The following is a 19,584-nucleotide window of genomic DNA, read 5'->3' as shown; positions in this document are numbered from 1 at the left end:
CTCTTGAATGAATGTGGAAGAAATCAGTCTACTTCTTCACCATTTTCTACTATAATTATAAATCCCTCTTCAGCACAAATTTCTAGTAAAAGGAAATTTTGCTTTAAGCAGGGCATTTCATTCAGTCCACTGAAAAGTATTCCTTCTGCTTCCTTGCTCCCAAGAAGTAAATGGGTCTAGATGATCAGCAGATGTTAATACTTAGAAATGTTACCAAAACCAAAACATCATCTAAAATCTCTTCATTCATATTTCCCACTACACCCTTTAACATTTCCTCTTGATGACAGCAGCCAGTATTTTTTTTTAAGGATATACCCCTCTTTCTTAATTATATTTTAATTTGTCAGATCCAGAAGAGATAACCGTCAAAAGTTAAAGATGAAGCAAGTACTTCAGGAAAGGTCAAGGGATATAGAAAAGCCGTTGCTCTGAATTTTCTTTTTAAAAATTTTTATTGAATTAATTGGGGTGACACTAATAAAATGATAGGTTTCAGGTGTACGAACCTGCAACACATCGTCTGTATACTGTACTGTGTGTCCACCACCCCAAATCAAGTCTCCCTTTATGCCCCCCTCTACCCTCTTCTACCCCGCCACCCCCTTTTCCCTCTGACAATCTCCAGTCTGTTGTCTGTCTGTGTCTATGAGAGTTTTGGGGTTTTTTGCTTAATCCCTTCATCTTTTTTTTTTAACTTTTTTCCTAGCATATAGGTCAGTTACCATTTTAGCTTGAAATTACATTTTGTTTTTTTTTTAAAGTATGTGCCACCCAGGTTTATCATAATTGTAAACAGAGACGACACAATAAGTGAAAATAGCACATGTAATTTGACTTAATTTATCCCATGTGACCACCAATACTTAGTATTATTTGACATTTTAAGCACTCACTGCTATCAACTAATTTACTGAATTACAACTTTTTGCTGACATTTCAATTCCCCATTTAATGAAAAATTTCACCTGCTCCTGAGAATCTTTGCCGCAGGTCTGCATCTGAGAAGGCTATTTATTTCTAGAGATGAGTGGTGAGTATAAGGAGCTCCAGGATAGGAGGTAAAGGGGTAAAAACTGGGAGAATTTCCCAATTTCTCATGATGCAGGTTCACACTGCAGTTTCAACACTTTGTTTGAAACACAATTCCAAAGATCATATTCACCTGTATTTAACTCAAAACACCAAAAACCATTCCAGAATAAAAAATACTAGTATCATTTCTGATTTTCTACATTTCTGGTCCCTTCAATTACCTGCAATAATTTAGGACCATCAAAGAATCCTAGAGATTTAACTAAGAAAAAAGAAATCACAGACCACTAAATTAGGCCACTTTTGTGTGGGCTACAGAATAGTGAGCTATTTAGTATATAAAATTTATCGTTGAGGATTTGTTTTCCTGGGGAAAAAAATCACTATTTAAAAATTTAAGAAAAACTCATCAAATTCCACATACCTGGTCATGGTAGCTGGTACCAGAACTAGTATTTGCTCCACAAGGTGCTTGTACTTGTGGAGGTCTCTCCACAGGGCACGTAGGATCACTAAAGGAGGGAGAAACTGGGACAGCTGGGTGAGGAGTATGATGGTGGTGGTGATGGTGTTGAAAATGGTGGCCATGCTGTTGAAAGCAACTTGTGTGGGGATGTCCTAATGCATGGTGATTCTGTGACGACCCTCCACATGGCGAGTGCTGAGGACAGCAGGAAGGTAACCTTGGCATTGCAGGAGGGCCATTTTCCATTACAGCACTAGATGCAGTTCTCCTCAAGTCATCTTGTAACAGAAAAAAAATGCACAGAATAAGCAAATGATCAAGTATCACTATGTAAAAAATAGGCCCTGTATATAAATAAGTAAATAAAAAATTAAGAAATGTTTAGTAAATTCAAATCTCTGTAAATAAGAATATGATAGTGCCACATTCTTAACATACATCTCATATAATTTCAGGCAGTGTCTTCACTAGGATTTTCCTGAAAGCCTAAATTCTTCAGGAAGCTCCTATTTATCATGATGTTTAAATACAGCAATAGATCACCTTTCCCTAGGTCGTAATGAATGGCTAGTTTGAAGTTGCATTTTTAAAATTCTACAATATTATGTGAGTCCTTCCATCACATGCAACAAGGCAAAGATTCTACTCCTGAGCTCCATGAACCACTGCATAATGCAGTCTGATACATACTTCCTTAACTCTTCTTAAGGCATCATCACCCAACTAAGAGCATACCTGGCTAAGTCTCACTAACTTCCAACAACTTTTCCCTTCCTCTGGCCTCTAAACTCAGACCTGTGAAAAATTACAGGTGTCTTATAATAATCTAGTGATTTAGTGTTGAACAGTGAGAGAAAAAACCTTGGAGTCAGATGGGCCTGAGTTCTAACCCTGAGATTGTCTAAACCTGAGCAATTCTACCTTAGTGAGCAATCCGAACTTAGGAAAGTTAATTAACCTTTCTCATCTATTGAAAAGACTAATTACTGCCTTGCAGAGTTGTTGCTAGAAAATATGACAGTCTTCTGGTGTGAAACATCTGAATCCTGATTATGCTCTCTGCCACATGCCCAGAGTTATTCTGAAAGTATGTTCTTCCATGCCAGAACTGCAAAAAGTGCCCCCTGACGGTCTATCCCAGTGTTTCAGACTCATCTCAAACACAGCTTCCTCTCTTCGAACTACATATCACGTGGAATCTATGTAAAACAAATAAATATGAAGATAAATTTTTTTACATAAAATACAGATATTAGAACCCAACCAGTGTGGCTCAGTTGGCTTGGCATTGACCCACTAAGCGAAGGGTCACCGGTTGGATTCCTAGTCAGGGCACATGCCTAGGTTGTGGGTTTGGTTCCTGATTGGGGTGCACCAGAGAGGCAACCAATCGATGTTTCTTCCTCACATTGATGGTTCTCTATCTTCCCCTCTCTCAAAAAAAAAATAGATATGTGTATCTATGTGTATGAATATATATACATTTATAGATGTGTACACACACACACACATACATGAATCAAAAGAGTGGAGAACCCAGAGTTCTGTCTTCTCCTCCCACATTATCCCCATGACCCCTGCGGCACCTACTCAGAATCCTTAGGATTCTGGAGTACCACTGTTGTAGCCTTATTTCTAGACTAACTGAAACCAGGAATACTCTGCTCCAACTTGGTTCATACTACCTATAGCTAATTTCTTCTGGATCAGTGTACCACTTAAGAACCTTCTGGTGACTAATACAAAAATCCAACCAAAACTGGCTAAACCAATATAGGGAATTCGCAGGCTCACATAAAGGAATCGGGGTGCTGGTGCTTCAGGTTCTGGTTGATATGTTTGATTGCAAATGCCCCGTAATTGTCCTGGGTCTGCCCTCCCAAACATGCCCTACCCTGTCCTTGCTGTTCTACAGAAGGCCTGTGACCTAAACCCTGTTATGTAGTATCTGTATAGTATGTTTTTTTTCCAAGTTCCTAGTCTGGCCCATCTGGGCTAATTTCCTGAACCCTTTTGTAAAGGTTCTTAACCTGGGAACTAGAATTCAGGAATCTGTAAACTTTGATAAAAAAAAATTACAAAATTTAAAAAAATCTCTAATTGCTTTTTGGATTAGTACTATCTTATTAGCATCAGTTGAGAAGGTAAAATATTACAAGTAATTTATAACATGAAACTATGAAAGTCAGCAAGGTATTTCCTCTTAATACATATATTATAGCACCTCATAATCAGTTCCATAGCAACTTTCACTTATTTGTATTCCAAATTTCTTGAATAACCTGGACAGAGTTACAACTAGCATATCAGGAATTGACCATGATCAACAGCCTACCTTAGCTATGCTAAATCAAACATTAAATGCCTATTTCTTATATGGTGTAACATTTGTAGTAATAACTGATTATTACAGTGACTTTACTTCTTGCAGCATTTTTAGGGTTTTATCTCAGCCCCCATGTCAAAGTGTTGTACAAGAGAATGTCATTTACTTTGTTATTTCAGGAAAAGAAATGAAAACCTCTGGGACATTAAATCCATTCAATGGATGAACTAAATGATCTTCCTGGTTCCTCACAACTGACACTTTTAATTTTATAAATCCAATTATTTAAGGATTACGTGTAACTCTAAGGCTCCAGAAATGAGTCTGTAACTAGCACAAGATCTATGGACTGCTAAAACTATGATTGAAGTGACAGATATGACACACACTTGTTCAGAAAGACTGTTGTGCCTTCTTTGTCTTCAAATACAAAATCACAGCCAAAAAAAAAGGCAGCATAATGACTATAACATATTTAAGACTGAACAGATATTTAAGGGGTCAGATCACTAACAGTATGGCCTCAAAAAGAAGACAAATCTTACAGCTCTACTTCTTAAGGTACAGTTTTGGCCTCCAGTTAAATTAACAGTCTGTTTTCCTACAGTTCAGAACCTCTTTGTTGCTTAAACAGGGTAGCAACTCAAAGTAAAGGCAACTGAATCTCCTCTTGTTTAAGTTACTAACCAAAGAAAACTGCCATAAATTAGAAGTGAAGTAAAGATATCTGATCAAATAAGTATCAATAAAACACTTTTTGTTGAAATTAGCCCACAGAATGTCCATTAAAAATGAGATAACCACAAACCTATACCAGAGAAATAAACTCCACAGACCAGTGGCATCAAGCTGGTTAAAGTCCCTTCACTATAATTCTAGAAGGACTACTGAGATGTACTCACGCATTTATTCCTTCATTTGGCAAGCTGCACACATAATGTTATGGTAAAGGATCTACAAGAGGCACTGGAAAATACAATGGTAAAAATGAAAGTCCTGGCCTTTAAAATAACTTATGATGTTGCCTGCCTTGCATGTTTTATCTCTAGCAATTAGAAACACGTCTACACAATGTAGGTGAATCAGTAAGCACTTGCTAAATATAAGTTAACCTCACAAAAATAGGCATTCAGGTATGCATGCAGCTAAGTCTAAGAAAAGATCGACCTGATCTTTGGTCTTCAAGTAGCTTATCATCAAATATGAAGACAATTTAAGATATAAATCAATCAGTATTACAAATGAAGCACTTAGTTCTAATACACTATAAAGCAATGTTGCCTTCAAGGAAACATCTGACAAGAAACACCTGGGGAAGTTTTTGATGGTCACAACTAGAGAGGAGGTGGTGCTACTGGTGTTGAGTGGGTAGAGGCTGAAAATAATACTAAGTATTCAATAATGCACAGGAGAGCCCACCACACAAAAAACTGTCCAACCCACACAATAATGCCAAGGTTAAGAAATCCTGGCATAAAGTAGGTGTACAGGCTCCACATCACGCCTCCTATGTTTGAATTTTTGCTCCACTATCTCATAACCTTGGGGCAAATTACTTCACCTATAAAATGAAAATAATAATTGAATCTGCCTCATAGGTTATTGCAAAGATCAGAGTTAATATATATAAATCACTGGCCAATGTTATGAGCTCAACAGATGTTAGCTATTATTATCTATTAGAGTATTAGCTCTTTTAGGGCAGAAAATTTATGTTTTCCTTCCCAGTGCCTAGAACAGTGCCTGATACACAGTATATAATTGAAAAATATTTGTTAAATAAATGAATATATACGATTTCATGTATGCATAAAACAAGGAACACATGGAGAAGTCAGACAGATGATGGTTTGACTGGGGCATGCTGCCTTTGAGGTGACTGCAGGATGGTCCAGAGGAGGTGTCCCATAGGCAGGTGGATATTAAAGTTTGAAACAAGACAGCTCTGGAAACACAAAATGGGGAGTCATCAGCAAACTGGTGGTAGGTAAAAACAACTATTGTTATGAAATAGGCCAGTGAGAAAAGAGATGAGACCAGAGTCCTGGGAGAATATAGAGGAGAAAACTATTATTATTATTATTATTATTCAAAGATTTTATTTTTAGAGAGGGGAAGGGAGGGAGAAAAAGGGAGAGAAACATCAATGTGTGCTTGCTTCTCATGTGCCCCTCACTGGGGACCTGGCCTGCAACCCAGTCATGTGTCCTGACTGGGAATCAAACCAGCGACCCTTTGGTTAGCAGATCAACCCTCAATCCACTGAGCCACACAAAACAGGGTGAGGAGAAAATTACTGTCAGACTGTTTAACATCATGTTTGTTTTGAAAGGCATCAGAAACAAGTTAAAAGAATAAGTTTAAGATGAAGAAGATCTACCGAAGGGTACATATATTAAACACAAATATATGTGTACAGGTACCAAGGCAATGAAACCAGCAAAGATGCTGAAGACTTAGGGAAGATAATTAATAAAGCATGGTCAAGGTCACGAGAAGGGATAAGAGGCAGAGCGTACGCAGGGTTTAATATAAAGGAGCAGGAGTTAGGACAGAAAGATAAATATAGATATAAAAAAGTTTTTATGGAGGGGTTGGAAATTACGGGGGTTCATGCTTGAGAATCTCCGTTTATTTTTTATTTACTTTCCCCTGGAGGAATAAGTCTTAAGGAAAATGAGGGAATTTTGGAATAGCTGCTGAGGGGAAGAAAAGGTAACTGATAAATCATACTATGGCAACTTATTACCAAAAGCCCAAGATTAGATACCCTAAGTTCAACATGCTTGGTTCTCTGATTTTTATAAGCCCCATTTAGAAACCTGGATGGGACAAAGCTAGATGGCTTAAGCTTTTCAAGGTCAGAAATATGCAAGAAAGTGCAAAGTAAAAACAAGGTGTGAAGAAAATAAGTGACTGATGTTCCATAGAGTCTTGGGAAAAAATGAAAGCCAACAGAATTGAGTATTCCTAATGTAGCCTGAATAACTGGTACGTGCTTCCACCAGGTTTATATAGAAGGACAATCTGGCCTGGCCTGTTCCTCGTTTAGAGAAAAGGAACACAAAGTAAATCTGTACCAAAAGTCCCCACGAATATAGTTAAGAGTAATATTAATGAGAAGGCCATTCAAAGTAAAGTTGCTACTTATGAGATTAAATCTGAATTCTGGTTGAACAAGGGTCTTGAGTGAGTGAATGAATGATTTAAGACTATCTTGAAAAGATGGGACTCTGTCTTTGAAGTTGGGACTCCATCACGTAAAATGTAGGTAAGAATAAGGGTACATAAAGCTACCCAGAGAGGGGAGTAAATGAGAAGAGTTCAGATCTTTGCCTCAAAGATTATTGATCTTAAAGTATTAGCATTCCAGATTTCTTCATTTCTGATGGAAATAATAATATGAACATCAAGAAAGTTTTTAAGAAATAATAGTAATATAACTAAATGATGAGAAAGAATTAGATATCATTACTAATCAAAACATAAGAAATCATGAGATGAGCTAAAACTATAAAATTCTTTTTTAAACTTTTTTTATCCTCACCCGAGGACATTATTTCATTGCTCTTAGAGACAGATGGAGGGAAAGAAAGAAATAGCAATGGGAGAGAGAAACATGGATTGGTTGCCTCCCATATCCACCCCAACCAGGGATGGATATGGGAACCAGGGAAACCACAACCTAGCTATGTACCCTGACTGGGAACCAAACCTGGAACCTTTCGGTTATGGAATGATGCTCCAACCAACTGAGCCACACTGGCCAGGGCAAAACTACAGAATTGTTAAAACACAGGAATAAATCTGTGTAACCTTGAATTAGACAATGGTTTCTAAGATATGATACCAAAAGAACAAACAAACCAACCAAAAAAAACCCCTGAGAAAATCCACATGATCAAACTTTTTAAAACTCTCATCCATTTTCAGTTCGAGTACATACCTAAGAATGGAATCATGGGTGATATGGCAACTCTGTATTTAACTTTTTTTTTAAAATAAACTTTTATTTTTTAATTACAGTTGAAGTACAATATTCTATTAGTTTCAGACATACAACCCAGTGACGAAACATTTACATAACTTACGAAGTGATCACTCCTGTAAATCTAGTACCCATCCGACACCATACAGTCATTACAGTATTTTTGACTGTGTTCTTTATGCTGTACTTTACAAACCCATGACTATTCTGTAACTACCAGTTAGTACTTCTTAATACCTTCTTCTCTTTCGCCCATCCCACCAAGCCCCTCCCATCTAGTAACTGTCAAAATGTTCTCTGTATCACGAGTCTGTTTCTGTTCTGCTTATTCATTTTTTTGTTTAGATTCTACATATAAGTCAAATCATCTGGCATTTGTCTTCCTCTTCCTTACTTATTTCACTCAGCACAATACCCTTTAGGTCCATCCCTGTTGCTGATAACAAGATTACATTCTTTTCATTGCTAAGTCAAATCCCCTTGTGTATATATATAAATGCACCCCTTCTTTTTATCCATTCAACTATTGATGGACACTTAGGTTGCATCCACGCCTTAGCTATTTGTAAATAATGCTGCAATGAACATATGGATGTATATGTCTTTTCAATTTAATGTTTTGGGGGATTTCTTCGGATAAATACTCAGAAGTGGAATTGCTGGGTCCTTCATTGTCTCTTGCTATATAACCTTCGTTGTAGAGTGTATTTTGTTCATTATAAACACTGCTACCCTGGCTGTTTTGTGCATTTCCATTTTCATGATAGACCTTTTTCCATTCCTTTACTTTCAGTCTATGTGTGTCTTTCTCTGGTACGGAACGGATTCCAGGGTAAGATGCCTGGAAAGCATTTCTGACTTCACCACTGACAGTGTGATCCTGGGTAAGTTATTTAACCACTCTCCACAGAATTTTCTTCATATAACTGTTGTTAGGATGAACTAAGATCACATACATAAAGCACTCTGTATAATGCTTTACATATAGTAAACATTATCTATGGTATTTATTATTGATATATATATTGACTAGATACTAGGCCCTTATCAAATGTGTAATTTTCAAATATTTTTCAGTCTGTGTGTCTTTCAATCTGAAGTGAGTCCCTTGTATACTGCATATGTAAGAGTCTTGCTTTGTTACCCATTCAGCCACTACATGTCTTTTGATTGGATTATTTAATATATTTGCATTTAAAGTAATTGATGATAGGTATGTATTTATTACAATTTTGTTATTGTTTTCATCTTTTTCCTTCTTCTTCTTAAAGACCCTTTAACAACATTTCTTGTAATACTGGTTTGGTGGTGATGAACTCCTTTAGCTTTTTCTTGTCTGGGAAGTTCCTTATATGTCCTTTGATTCTAAATGATAGCTTTGCTGGGTAGAGTAATCTTGGTTGTAAATCCTTGCTTTTCAACACTTTGAATACTTCTTACCAATCCCTCTGGCCTGCTAAGTTTCTGTTGAAAAATCAACTGAGGGAGCCCCCTTAAATGCAACTAACTGCTTTTCTCTTGCTGCTTTTAAGATACCCTCTTTGTCTTTAACTTTTTATACTTTTTTATATCATACTTTTTTATTACTGTATTTTTCCCATTACCATCTAGTGCCCTTATACCTCCACCATTCCCCCCACCCCACAATCACCACACTGTGGTCAGTGTCCATGACTCCTTTTTCCTCAATCCTCCCACCTGCTAGCCTACCCCTCTTAGCTGTCAGCCTGCTGTCTATGAGTCTGTCTCTATTTTGCTTGTTAGTTCAGTTTGTTTATTAGATTCCACATACGAGTTAAATCATATGGTATTTGTCTTTCTTTGACTGGCTTATTTCACCTAGCATCATGTTCTCCAGGTCCATCCATGCTGTTGCAAAGGGTAAAATTTTCATGTTAATTATGTACTTTGGTGTATGCCTCTTTGAGTTCATCTTGGACATGTATATCTATTTCCTTCACCAGGTTAAGTTTTCTGTCATTTTTTCAAATAAATTTTCAATTCCTTGCCCCTTCTCTTTTCCTTCTGGCATCCCCTTGATGCAAATGTTTGTATGCTTGAAGTTTTCCCAGTGGCCCCTTAGACTTTTTTTATTTTTTGGATTTCTTTTTTAAAATGTTTGCTGGTCTAACTGGGTGTTTTCCGATTCCTTATCTTCCAAATTGCTGATTTATTTCATCCTCTGTTTCACCTCCTCTACTGTTGATTCCTTGTAATATAGTCTTCATTTCAGTTAATGCATTCTTCATTTCTGAAAGGTTCCCTTTGTTTTAGATCTCCATTTTTACGTTCCCTATCTTTTTGTTCTAAGTTCATCTACTCTCCCCCTAAGTTCACTGAATATGCTTTAACCAGTTATTAAACTCTGCATCTGAGAAGACTGCCTGTCTCCATTTTGTTTATTTTTCTGGAGTTTTGTTCTTTCATTTGGGGTATGTTTCTTCATCTCATTTTGGCTGCCTCCCTGTGTCTGTTTCTATGTATTAGGCAGAGCTGCTACATCTCCCAGGCTTGGTAGAATGGCCTTATGTAGTAGGTGTACTGTAAGGCCCAGTGGCACAGCCTTCCTGGTCAACAGAGCTGGGTGCTCCAGTGTACCCCTAGTGTGGGCTGTATGCACCCTCTGTTGTATTTGAGATTTGATTGCTACTGACATGTCAAATGGGAGGGATTCACCCTCAGGCTAACTGGCTGCAAGAAATGGCTGCAACCACCATGAAGAATCTGTTATGCGGGGGGTTGGGGGACAGGGGAGGGCAGCCCCATGGAGAACTTGCTTCAGCAGAGCTCTGGCACCCACTGAATTCGTCCCTTGGATGTGTCACTCATGGAGGTTGCTGGATGGTACTTCAGTGTGGTCTGAAGTTGTCCACTGTATGCACTGGTTCTGAGGCCTCTTAGAAGGTGCAGGCCAAGGTCAGTGGCTGCTTCTACCCTGCCTGGAGACACTGGGCATGACCTACAAAGTGATCTGCAGATGGCTGCTGCTTGTGCTTGGGCCTGGAGGTGCCTGAGAGAGGTCAAGTTGTGAACCAAGTCCAACTGCTGATAGTGCCAGGCCTAAGACCACTTAACAAGAGGTATGAGGTACGAAGAGACCAGATGCTGCTCATTTGAGAGATCTTCGTGAAGTCTACAGCATAAGGAATGGCTGGCCATTTGTATAGAAAACTCACTGGAAAGGGCTTAAGTGAGCCTGAAAGTTGGGTGACGTGTTGTCTTGGGTTGGATAGGGTCTCAGGGAATCACCAGTACAGGATGAATAGTGTGAGCAAAATTGAGAGAGACTCAGATATAGCCCCCACCTGCTGATTCTGTGGGTGGAGGGCTCCACAGAAGGAATGAAGGCATCTGCCAGCACTTATGTCTAGGAAAACCTGCCCCTCCAACCCTCACCCCAAAGTCAGAAAATTCTCTTCTTTCCTGTATGTCCTTGGCATCTTTTGAGCTGCTGCACCAGTACTGGAGCTCAGAGTGAGTCAGAGTAAGTATGTGTGCATGACCTTTAAGAGGAACTCCAGCAGCCCTCCATCTCACTCGGCCAATTTTCACAGCCCAAAGTTTGGGGACTTCTCTTCCCAGCAGTGGAACCCTAGGTTGGGCAGCCTGGTGTGGGGCTGGGACCCTTCACTCCTAAGAGGAGACCTCTACAACTGAGATACCCTTCCTATTTTTAACTACCACTTGTGGGTATGGGACCAGCCTGTTCCATGTTTCCACCCCTCCTACCAGTATTGATATAGCTTCTTCATGTCCTTTGTTAAAGGACTTCTGTTCAGCTAGATTTCAGGCAGTACCAAATGTTGGCTATTCTGTAGTTTAGTTGTAATTTTGATGTGGTTGGTTGTGGAAGGATTTTAACTATCGCATTTAAGTACTCTGCCATCTTGACCAAAAGCTATGTTTAACTTTTTGAGAAATTGCCAGTGTTTCCACAGTGGCTGTAACAGTTTACATTCCCACCAGATTATTCATAAGGGTTCCAATTTCTCCACATTCTAGTCAATTCAGGTTATTTTCTGATTTTTTAAAAAAATTATAGCCATCCTATTGGTTGTAAAGTGGTATTTCATTATGGTTTTAGTTGACATTTCCCTACTAACTAATGATGTTGTTTTCACATGCTTTCTTAGTCATTTATCTGTCTTCTTTGGAAAAATATCTATGCAAATCCTTCACCCATTTTTAATTTTTTAAAAAGACTTTATTTGTTCATTTGTTTTTGAGAGGGGGAAGGAAGGAAGAAAAAGAGGGAGAGAAATATCGACTGGTTGCCTCTCGCACACCACAAACCAGGAACCTGGCCTGCAATCAGGCGTGTATCCTGACCGGGAATCAAACCAGTGACCTTATCGTCCACAGGCCAGTGCTCGATCTACTGAGCTACACCAGCCAGGGCATGTCTTTAAACAGACTTGTTTCTCTTTTTATTGGTGAGTTGTACATGTTCTTTATATATCATGAATACTAGACACCTATCAAATGTATGACTTTTAAATATTTTTTTCTCATTCTGTAAGTTTTCTTTTCACTTTCTTGATGTCCTTTGATGTACATAAGTTTTAAATTTTGATAAAATTCAATTTACTTACTTTTTAATTTTGTTGCTAGTATTTTTTTGTAACAGCCATTTAATTCTCCCGTTTCTTTCAGTTGAGCTATGATACTGTGGTAACATATAGCACTCAAACTCAAATATGAAATCATATTCTAATTCTACTTGAGACTACTTAGTTCACACATGATTATTCTAAGACTATGAATTTGCTAATACAACTAAAATCTTAAAAACAACAATCCTTTTTCTAACAAGTATAAAGAAAAAGAATCCCTCCTCCCCTCCCATTTTTTACATACCTCCTATAGAAGTACCAGTCATACTATTGCTTGTAAGAGTAGCTGAAGTCTCTGACACTGTGGAGGGTTGGCTACTAGTGACAGCTGAAGTAGTATCAGAGGCCTGCTCAGAGGTAGATGGATTGGAATTGTTAGTGGAAGCGCTTGTGGTTTGTGATTCCATTCTTGCAGAAGTGGTTGGTACTACAGTAGGTTCTACAAAATACAAAATGTTTATTCAGCATTTCAAAATAAATTAGGTAATGGGTTACATGTTAACCCAAGCTAACATTATTAAGATAATTGTTAAAGCAAACTTTAAAAATATGAACTATTTAGTAAGTACAATATATAGTAAAAAGAGCTTTAATAAGGCTAAACTGCAACATTAAAATATGTTACTAACATATAATTACTGCATTTAAAAAATCTAATACCTAATAGGTATATTAGAATAATTCAGGCAATTTACATAATTTCTTAAATAATAACTATGTAAGTTTTCTGATCTATCATAAGAAAAGTAAGTCTCTCTGTTATGTTCATACACATTGTTACATGCTGTCAAAACAGTGTTACAAATAGCCCTTTCTCTGGTACAGAATGGATTCCACAGTCAGATGCTTGGAAAGCAAGTCTGATTTCACCACTGACAGTATGACCCTGGATAAGTTACTTAATTACTCTCCATTTCCTCACCTATAGAATAGAAAAGTACAGAATTTTCTCCATAGAACTGTTATTAGGATGAGCTGTTATCACATATATGAAGCACTTTGTATAATGCTTTACATAAACACGTCATAAACATTATCTATGGTATTGAACGTATCTTAATCTCCTTCATGCATGCATTTTTCTATGTTTTCCAAAAATTATTTGCAAATATTAACATTCTGCAGTACCTTTTAAAAGGATTTTATTTATTTATTTTTGGAGAGAGGGGAAGAAAGAGAGGGAGACAAACACTGATGTGTCTTTAGTTGCCTCTTGCACACCCCCAACCTGGAACCTGGCCCACAATTGAGGCATGTGCCCTGACTGGGAATCAAACCAGTGACCTTTCAGTTCACAGTTGGGAGCTCAGTCCACTGAGCCACACCAACCAGGGCTAAGTAGTACTTTCTAATACAAATTTTAAATTTTTGTAGTGGAATATAAAAAGAAAATTCAGGTAGACTTTAACTTGTGAATATTCTAGACTCTGGTTGTAAAACAGTTGTTTAAAAAGAAACAATGGAAATAAATCTGTCCACAGCATAGTCATAACAATCAGATCTGAAAAAAGACTCTCTTACTGTGATACAGAATGAGAGAGGACAATATTTTATTCAATACCGTGTGGAAGGCTGACTCCTGAAATACAAACAGTACCTGCAGGTCTATATGCAACATTGTACTTTGGATGCTTAAACAAATGTATTTGCTTATACCTAAAAAAGGAAGGGAGGAACCTCTGTTTATTTGCAAATGGTTTATCTCCGTTTCTCAACCTTGGCAGTATTGACATTTTTGGCTGGATAATTCTTTGTTGGGGGTGGGAGTGGGGGCAGAGCGCAGGCTGTCCCATACATTGTAGAATGTTGAGCAGCACTTGCGGCCTCTACCCATTAAATGTTAGTAGCATTCTCCCCCAACTGTGAGAACCAAAAAATGCCTGTAGATACTGACAAATGTCTCCAGGGGCACAAAATGACAGCCAGTTAAGAACCACTGGCCTAAACAGCTATAATTAAGCTTTGGGTTTATTTTTTAATAAGATAGAAGCTTTCCACAGGAAGAAACTAGTTGGGGGAAGAGGGCATCTACTGATCACTAAAATACTATTAACCTAGTTAAAGTATTCTGTTGCACTAATTCTAGTGGGTTAAAAGACTACTCTGTCACCTCCTCCTACTTACTGGATAACAGGGGTCACCTGGAAAACATACGGAAAGTTTCCAAAATAGTTTTTCTGAATTTAACTAACTCCAAGTAATCTTTAATTAATCCCCGTTATATTAACTACTGACTTACAGATAATTTCTAATGCTTAAAAATGAAAACCAAGACATTATTAAATGAAATGCCAACAGCTGGATAAATTGACTCCTCATAAACATCTTAATTCCAAAGTACGGGTACTCTGAAAGTCATGATCATCCAAACTGTGAACAGCCCATGTAAGAGCTCATTTCCAGAGGCCTCTTTTTTTTTTTAAGATTTTTTATTTTTAGAGAGGGGAAGGAAGAGAGAAAGAGAGGGAGAGAAACATCAACATGTGGTTGCTTCTCATTCACCCCATACTGCATACTGGGAACCTGGCCTGTAACCCAGGCATGTGTCCTGACTGGGAATTGAACCAGTGACCCTTTGGTTCGCAGGCTGGTGGTACTCAATCCACTGAGTCACACCAGCCAGGGCTCTCTGACTCTTTTCACCTACCTAATGTATCTTGTCTCCAACTTGTAACTTCCAAAGCTAACAAGTTCATATATGGCTGACAACCCTCCTTTAAGGAAATTATGACTGACCATTTCCTTCTAAGATGCAACTGATAACACCTGAAGATAATTCTCAACATGTGGACAAATTCAGACATGCTACCACTTCCCCTAACTCCTGTTTTCCAACTCTAGTTTTGTTTCCTCAGTAACTTGGAGCAGTTGTAAGCCAAAACAAAACAAATCTAAGCAGCGAAAAGGTACATATATTGTATTAAAGAATAACATACTTTTAAAAATAAATTTGACATTTCAAATTATCAGTATTAACCATTTAAATTCAGTTATAGTGCTTTTTCTCTTACTTGTATGTATTTAATTTTTTAAAGATTTCATTTACTTATTTTTAGAGAGAGGGGAAGGGAGGGAGAAAGAGAGGGAGAGAAACATCAATGTGAGAGAGAAATTGATCTGTCACCTGTCATACATACCCCGACCAGGGACCAAACTCTCAACCCAGGCAACCCAGTGTCCTGATTGGGAATCAAACCAAAGATCTTTCGCTTTGCAGTTATGATGCCCAACTGAGCCACACTGGTCTGTATTTAAAATGTGCCATTTCTATTTTTCATAGCCAAAGGTGAAGTATGACAATAATATTATAAATAAAGAAATAGGTAAATCTGAGGATAGATCAAACTTGTAGATTTTACACGTAAAATATTTTTTCTCTAAAAAATAACTACCAAGCAATAGTAGTTATAACTACTAGTAGTAGTAGTTAGTCAGTAGTAGATAACTACTATCTAAAAATTTTAGATACAACTCACTATATAATAAGGTTATTATATCGGTTGAAAGATAAGATTAGAAAATCTACCAACTTCCCTATACTTTAATAATACAGGGTCCGGCAGAAGGAAGGCCTGCTTGAGAGTGTTTTGTAGGCTAATAATATGGGTGTAATTTATAGTTTTAATTTCAACACTTCATCTAAATTGTCCTATGGTGTGCTTGAGTGTGATATTGTTATGTTACAGAATTACATGCTTATGATTTTATATAAAAGAGGGTGTTATTTGTGCCAGACCCTGTATATTACCATTAAGCAGTAGTAGGAGTTTCTAGCATAGTAAGATATTTCCTTTTATCAAATTCTCTCCATAATTTTACATTGTTACCACTCCACCTTACCATCTTCATCAACGGTAAGGTCCACCACTTCTGCTGCATTCTGCCTCAAGGGCTGTATCACAGTAGAAATCCTACTGCGGTTCCGTGGCTCCTGTGGCCGACTTGTGTGAGAACTTGAACCTTGGCTCCAGTGAGATCTGGAGTGTCCAAGGGTTGAACGAGACCTTAAATGATATCAGTATTAAATTAGTAAATATAAAAAACATACAAAAGTTTTAGTTACCTAAAAAATAATAAGCCTTTCTTACAAAGCAGTTTGTGATGTACTTCATGCAAGACTTCTCCAAAGAAATAATGGTCACAGAACTAAAACTTATGACTAACACAATGTCTGGCACTCAACAAACATTTTCTGAATGAAATGTTCACAAACCAAATGACCTAAGAATATGAAAAATAGTATGCTGTCAGTTTGCACCAATAATTGGTGTAGAATACAGGATTCAGTTTCAAGAATGCTGCTCTTTTCAAAGGTTTGAATACTCATATGGGTTATCATCATTGATTTACATTTTATGTAAATATCTAAAAGTATTCACCATAGGAAAAGTAACAACAATATCAACACTCTAACATTTAATAATGTCCACAAGATTGTGTATGTTTAGTGCACACTGAATTTGCAAAACATGGCTTTGGGTATCCTAAACCAAGCTAACTTTCTGGTACTGATCTAGAAGAGTTTCAAGGTACCACAGGGATTTCCTAGGATCAGAAGAGGTAAGGATGGTTGTAGATAGTTTAGTACAGATGATCCCTAATTAAATGGTTAGATTTAGGAATTTTCAACATGACTATGGTTCGAAAGTAATATGCATTCAGTAAAAACTGTACTTCAAACTCTGAATTTTGATCTTTCCCCAAGTTAGCAGCATGTGGTATGATACTGGTACGTATAATACCACTGATACTGGTACTGGTGCCTCTTATGAAGCTGGGCAGTGGCCACAGGCTGCAGCTCCCAACCAGCCACCTGACCCTGAGGGTAAATAATGGATACTCTACAGTGTATTCATTGATAAGTTTGCCCAACTGTAGGCTAATATAAGTGTCCTGAGCACACTTAAGGTAGGCCAGGCTAAGCTATGATGTTTAGGAGGTTAAATGTATTAAAAACATTTTCTTTTTCTGATTTTTTGAGGCAAAATTGGTATATAATATTATTTAAATGCATTTCCAATTTATGGTATTTATGCTATTTTCAACTTCATTGTTAAGTCAAGGAACATCTGCAGTTTGCAGTCTTAAGAAGCATCACTTGTTTGAGCTGCTTTATGCTTTTAAAGCGTGTAACCACAATCCCTCAACATCAAACACTTTCATCACCTTTCAATTACACATGTGTCACTGTAATGTGCTAAATTTCTTACAGGCATTTAAAATTTTTTAAGGATTCACCGTAATGATTTGAATGACTGAGGGTACAAAGGGATAATTTATAGATTATGCAGTCCTACAGCTCCAGGAGAAAAACAAATATTTTTCACCTTTTACAAAGGTGGGGCTTATGGATTTGGGATTTTTCTTGCCTAAGCTGAATGTAAAACTGTTTACAAGCTAATGGTTGGCATGTATGGAAAGGGTGAACCACATTCATTAATATGCAATCATCAGAGGTACAAATTTAACCATTCAGAAATGAACCCCCAAGTTCAAACAGGGCTGAAAATGGCCTCAGCAACTGTCAAACCCAGAGTTTAGAAAAAGTTTAAATTCTGAAACACTGATGTTAAAAGGAGTATAAAGATTAATTTCTGAGACATAGTAACAAAACGACAGCACATTCCCAGAAGAATGGTATAGACTAAAGCATGATAGTAAACAACTATATGGGGATGAAAGGGTTTGTAAGGAGAGAGATCACCATTGAAAATTCTTGAGAAACCAAGATTCTGATGAGACTATGTAGTCCATTTCTGGGAAGCTGTTAATAGCTGCTGAAAGTTCCAAGTTTGCTGAGTGGAACACCAGCACAAAACTTGACATATGAAGAGCTGGTGATATAAGTGGCAAATGCTGAATTCTGACACAAAAGAATTTGAAACACAGGTGCATTCTCTCTTAAGAGAAAGGACTAAGAGCCAGCTAAGCAGTGACAAAATTAGTACTCTATATAACAATAAGTAAAATAAATATGGGTCATGAGCACTGTGTGTCTTTTCAAAAATCACTCTCCATTATTATGGTAAATACACCTGCTTGAACATTAAGTATTTCCATGACAAGAAAGATCTCCAGTTCCACAAGGAAAGACAGGTCATGAATTTTAGCAATCCTTGTAGTTCATAAAACTGAGTCAGTCATACTAAGCACTATGCAAAATCAACAGGGTAACTATGGCACATACCATGGAGTATCAATTTTCCTCAGAGTCTGGGAAAACCATTTAGAACTTAAAACAAACAAGGGTATATATTCTATATAATGTTCTCCTCTATGCCATTTGAAGTAACACTTCATTGGGCTTAGCCGGGTAGCTCAGTTGGTTAGAGCGCTGTCCCCATATGCCAAGGTTGCAGGTTTGATTTCTGGTACAGGCACATATAAGAAGCAAACAAAAAGTGCATAAACAAATGGAACAAATTGATGTTTCTTTCTTTCTTTCTCTCTCAAATCAATTTAAACAAATTAGAAGTAGCGCTTCAATGGGAAAATGGACAGTGGTAAAGCACATTCTAAGCATGTTTTGAACATGCTTCCAAAATAAGAATGTTTTCTTTTTAATCAATAACATCAAAAATTAAAACAATGAGCCCTGGCTGGTGTGGCTCAGTGGATCTAGCACGGGCCTGTGAACCACGGAGTTGCTGTTTGATTCCCAGTCAGGGCACACGCCTGGGTTGCAGGCCAGGTCCCCAGTTGGGGACATGCGAGGGGCAACCACACACTGGTATTTCTCTCCCTCTCTTTCTCCTTCCCTTTCCTTCTCTATAAATAAATAATTTTTTTAAAAAAAGATGAAAACTTAAAAAAAATTAAAACAATGAGCAAATATATTTCTAAATTAATCCAACACAAAAATTAAGAGTCATCCATAGATTTGTTTGGTGCATCAAATGGAACAGAGAAATATTTAACTGCTTCTCTTACCAATATCTGTGATCATCTAAAATACAAGTTAAATACAGTATATATTTATAATAATATAGTGTTAGGGTTTTCCTCTTTTTGGGGGGATGGGGAAGTGATTTTCAAAATGGCAATGTCATTTCGAGTTCTTTATCAAAACACGTGAGAATTTTGCAATCATTTATTAGTACGGAGTTTAGATGAAATTCCTGAGTGGATGGCAAAAATTTTTTTGAATGTTTTATAC

General features: G+C 37.4%; 1 protein-coding gene across 10 annotated transcripts in view; it reads right to left on the bottom strand.

Moving 5' to 3' along the window:
• Positions 1-19,584, bottom strand: part of RNF111 (ring finger protein 111) — an 86,913-nt gene that overhangs the window by 18,690 nt on the left and 48,639 nt on the right. For all 10 annotated transcript variants that reach the window (XM_045822966.1, XM_045822973.1, XM_045822974.1 and 7 more), the window contains exons 4-6: positions 16,269-16,432; positions 12,673-12,867; positions 1,460-1,779 (exon numbers count right to left, since the gene is read on the bottom strand). In XM_045822966.1, the coding sequence (XP_045678922.1) occupies positions 1,460-1,779; positions 12,673-12,867; positions 16,269-16,432 (679 nt within the window). The remainder of the gene's footprint in view (positions 1-1,459; positions 1,780-12,672; positions 12,868-16,268; positions 16,433-19,584) is intronic.

Source organism: Phyllostomus hastatus, unplaced genomic scaffold (genome assembly GCF_019186645.2).
Source record: "Phyllostomus hastatus isolate PE091 unplaced genomic scaffold, TTU_PhHast_1.1 phas_scaffold_501, whole genome shotgun sequence".
Classification (NCBI taxonomy): domain Eukaryota; kingdom Metazoa; phylum Chordata; class Mammalia; order Chiroptera; family Phyllostomidae; genus Phyllostomus; species Phyllostomus hastatus.
The sequence above is the reverse complement of the archived record's forward strand: the minus strand, read 5'-3'. Positions and strand labels throughout refer to the sequence as shown.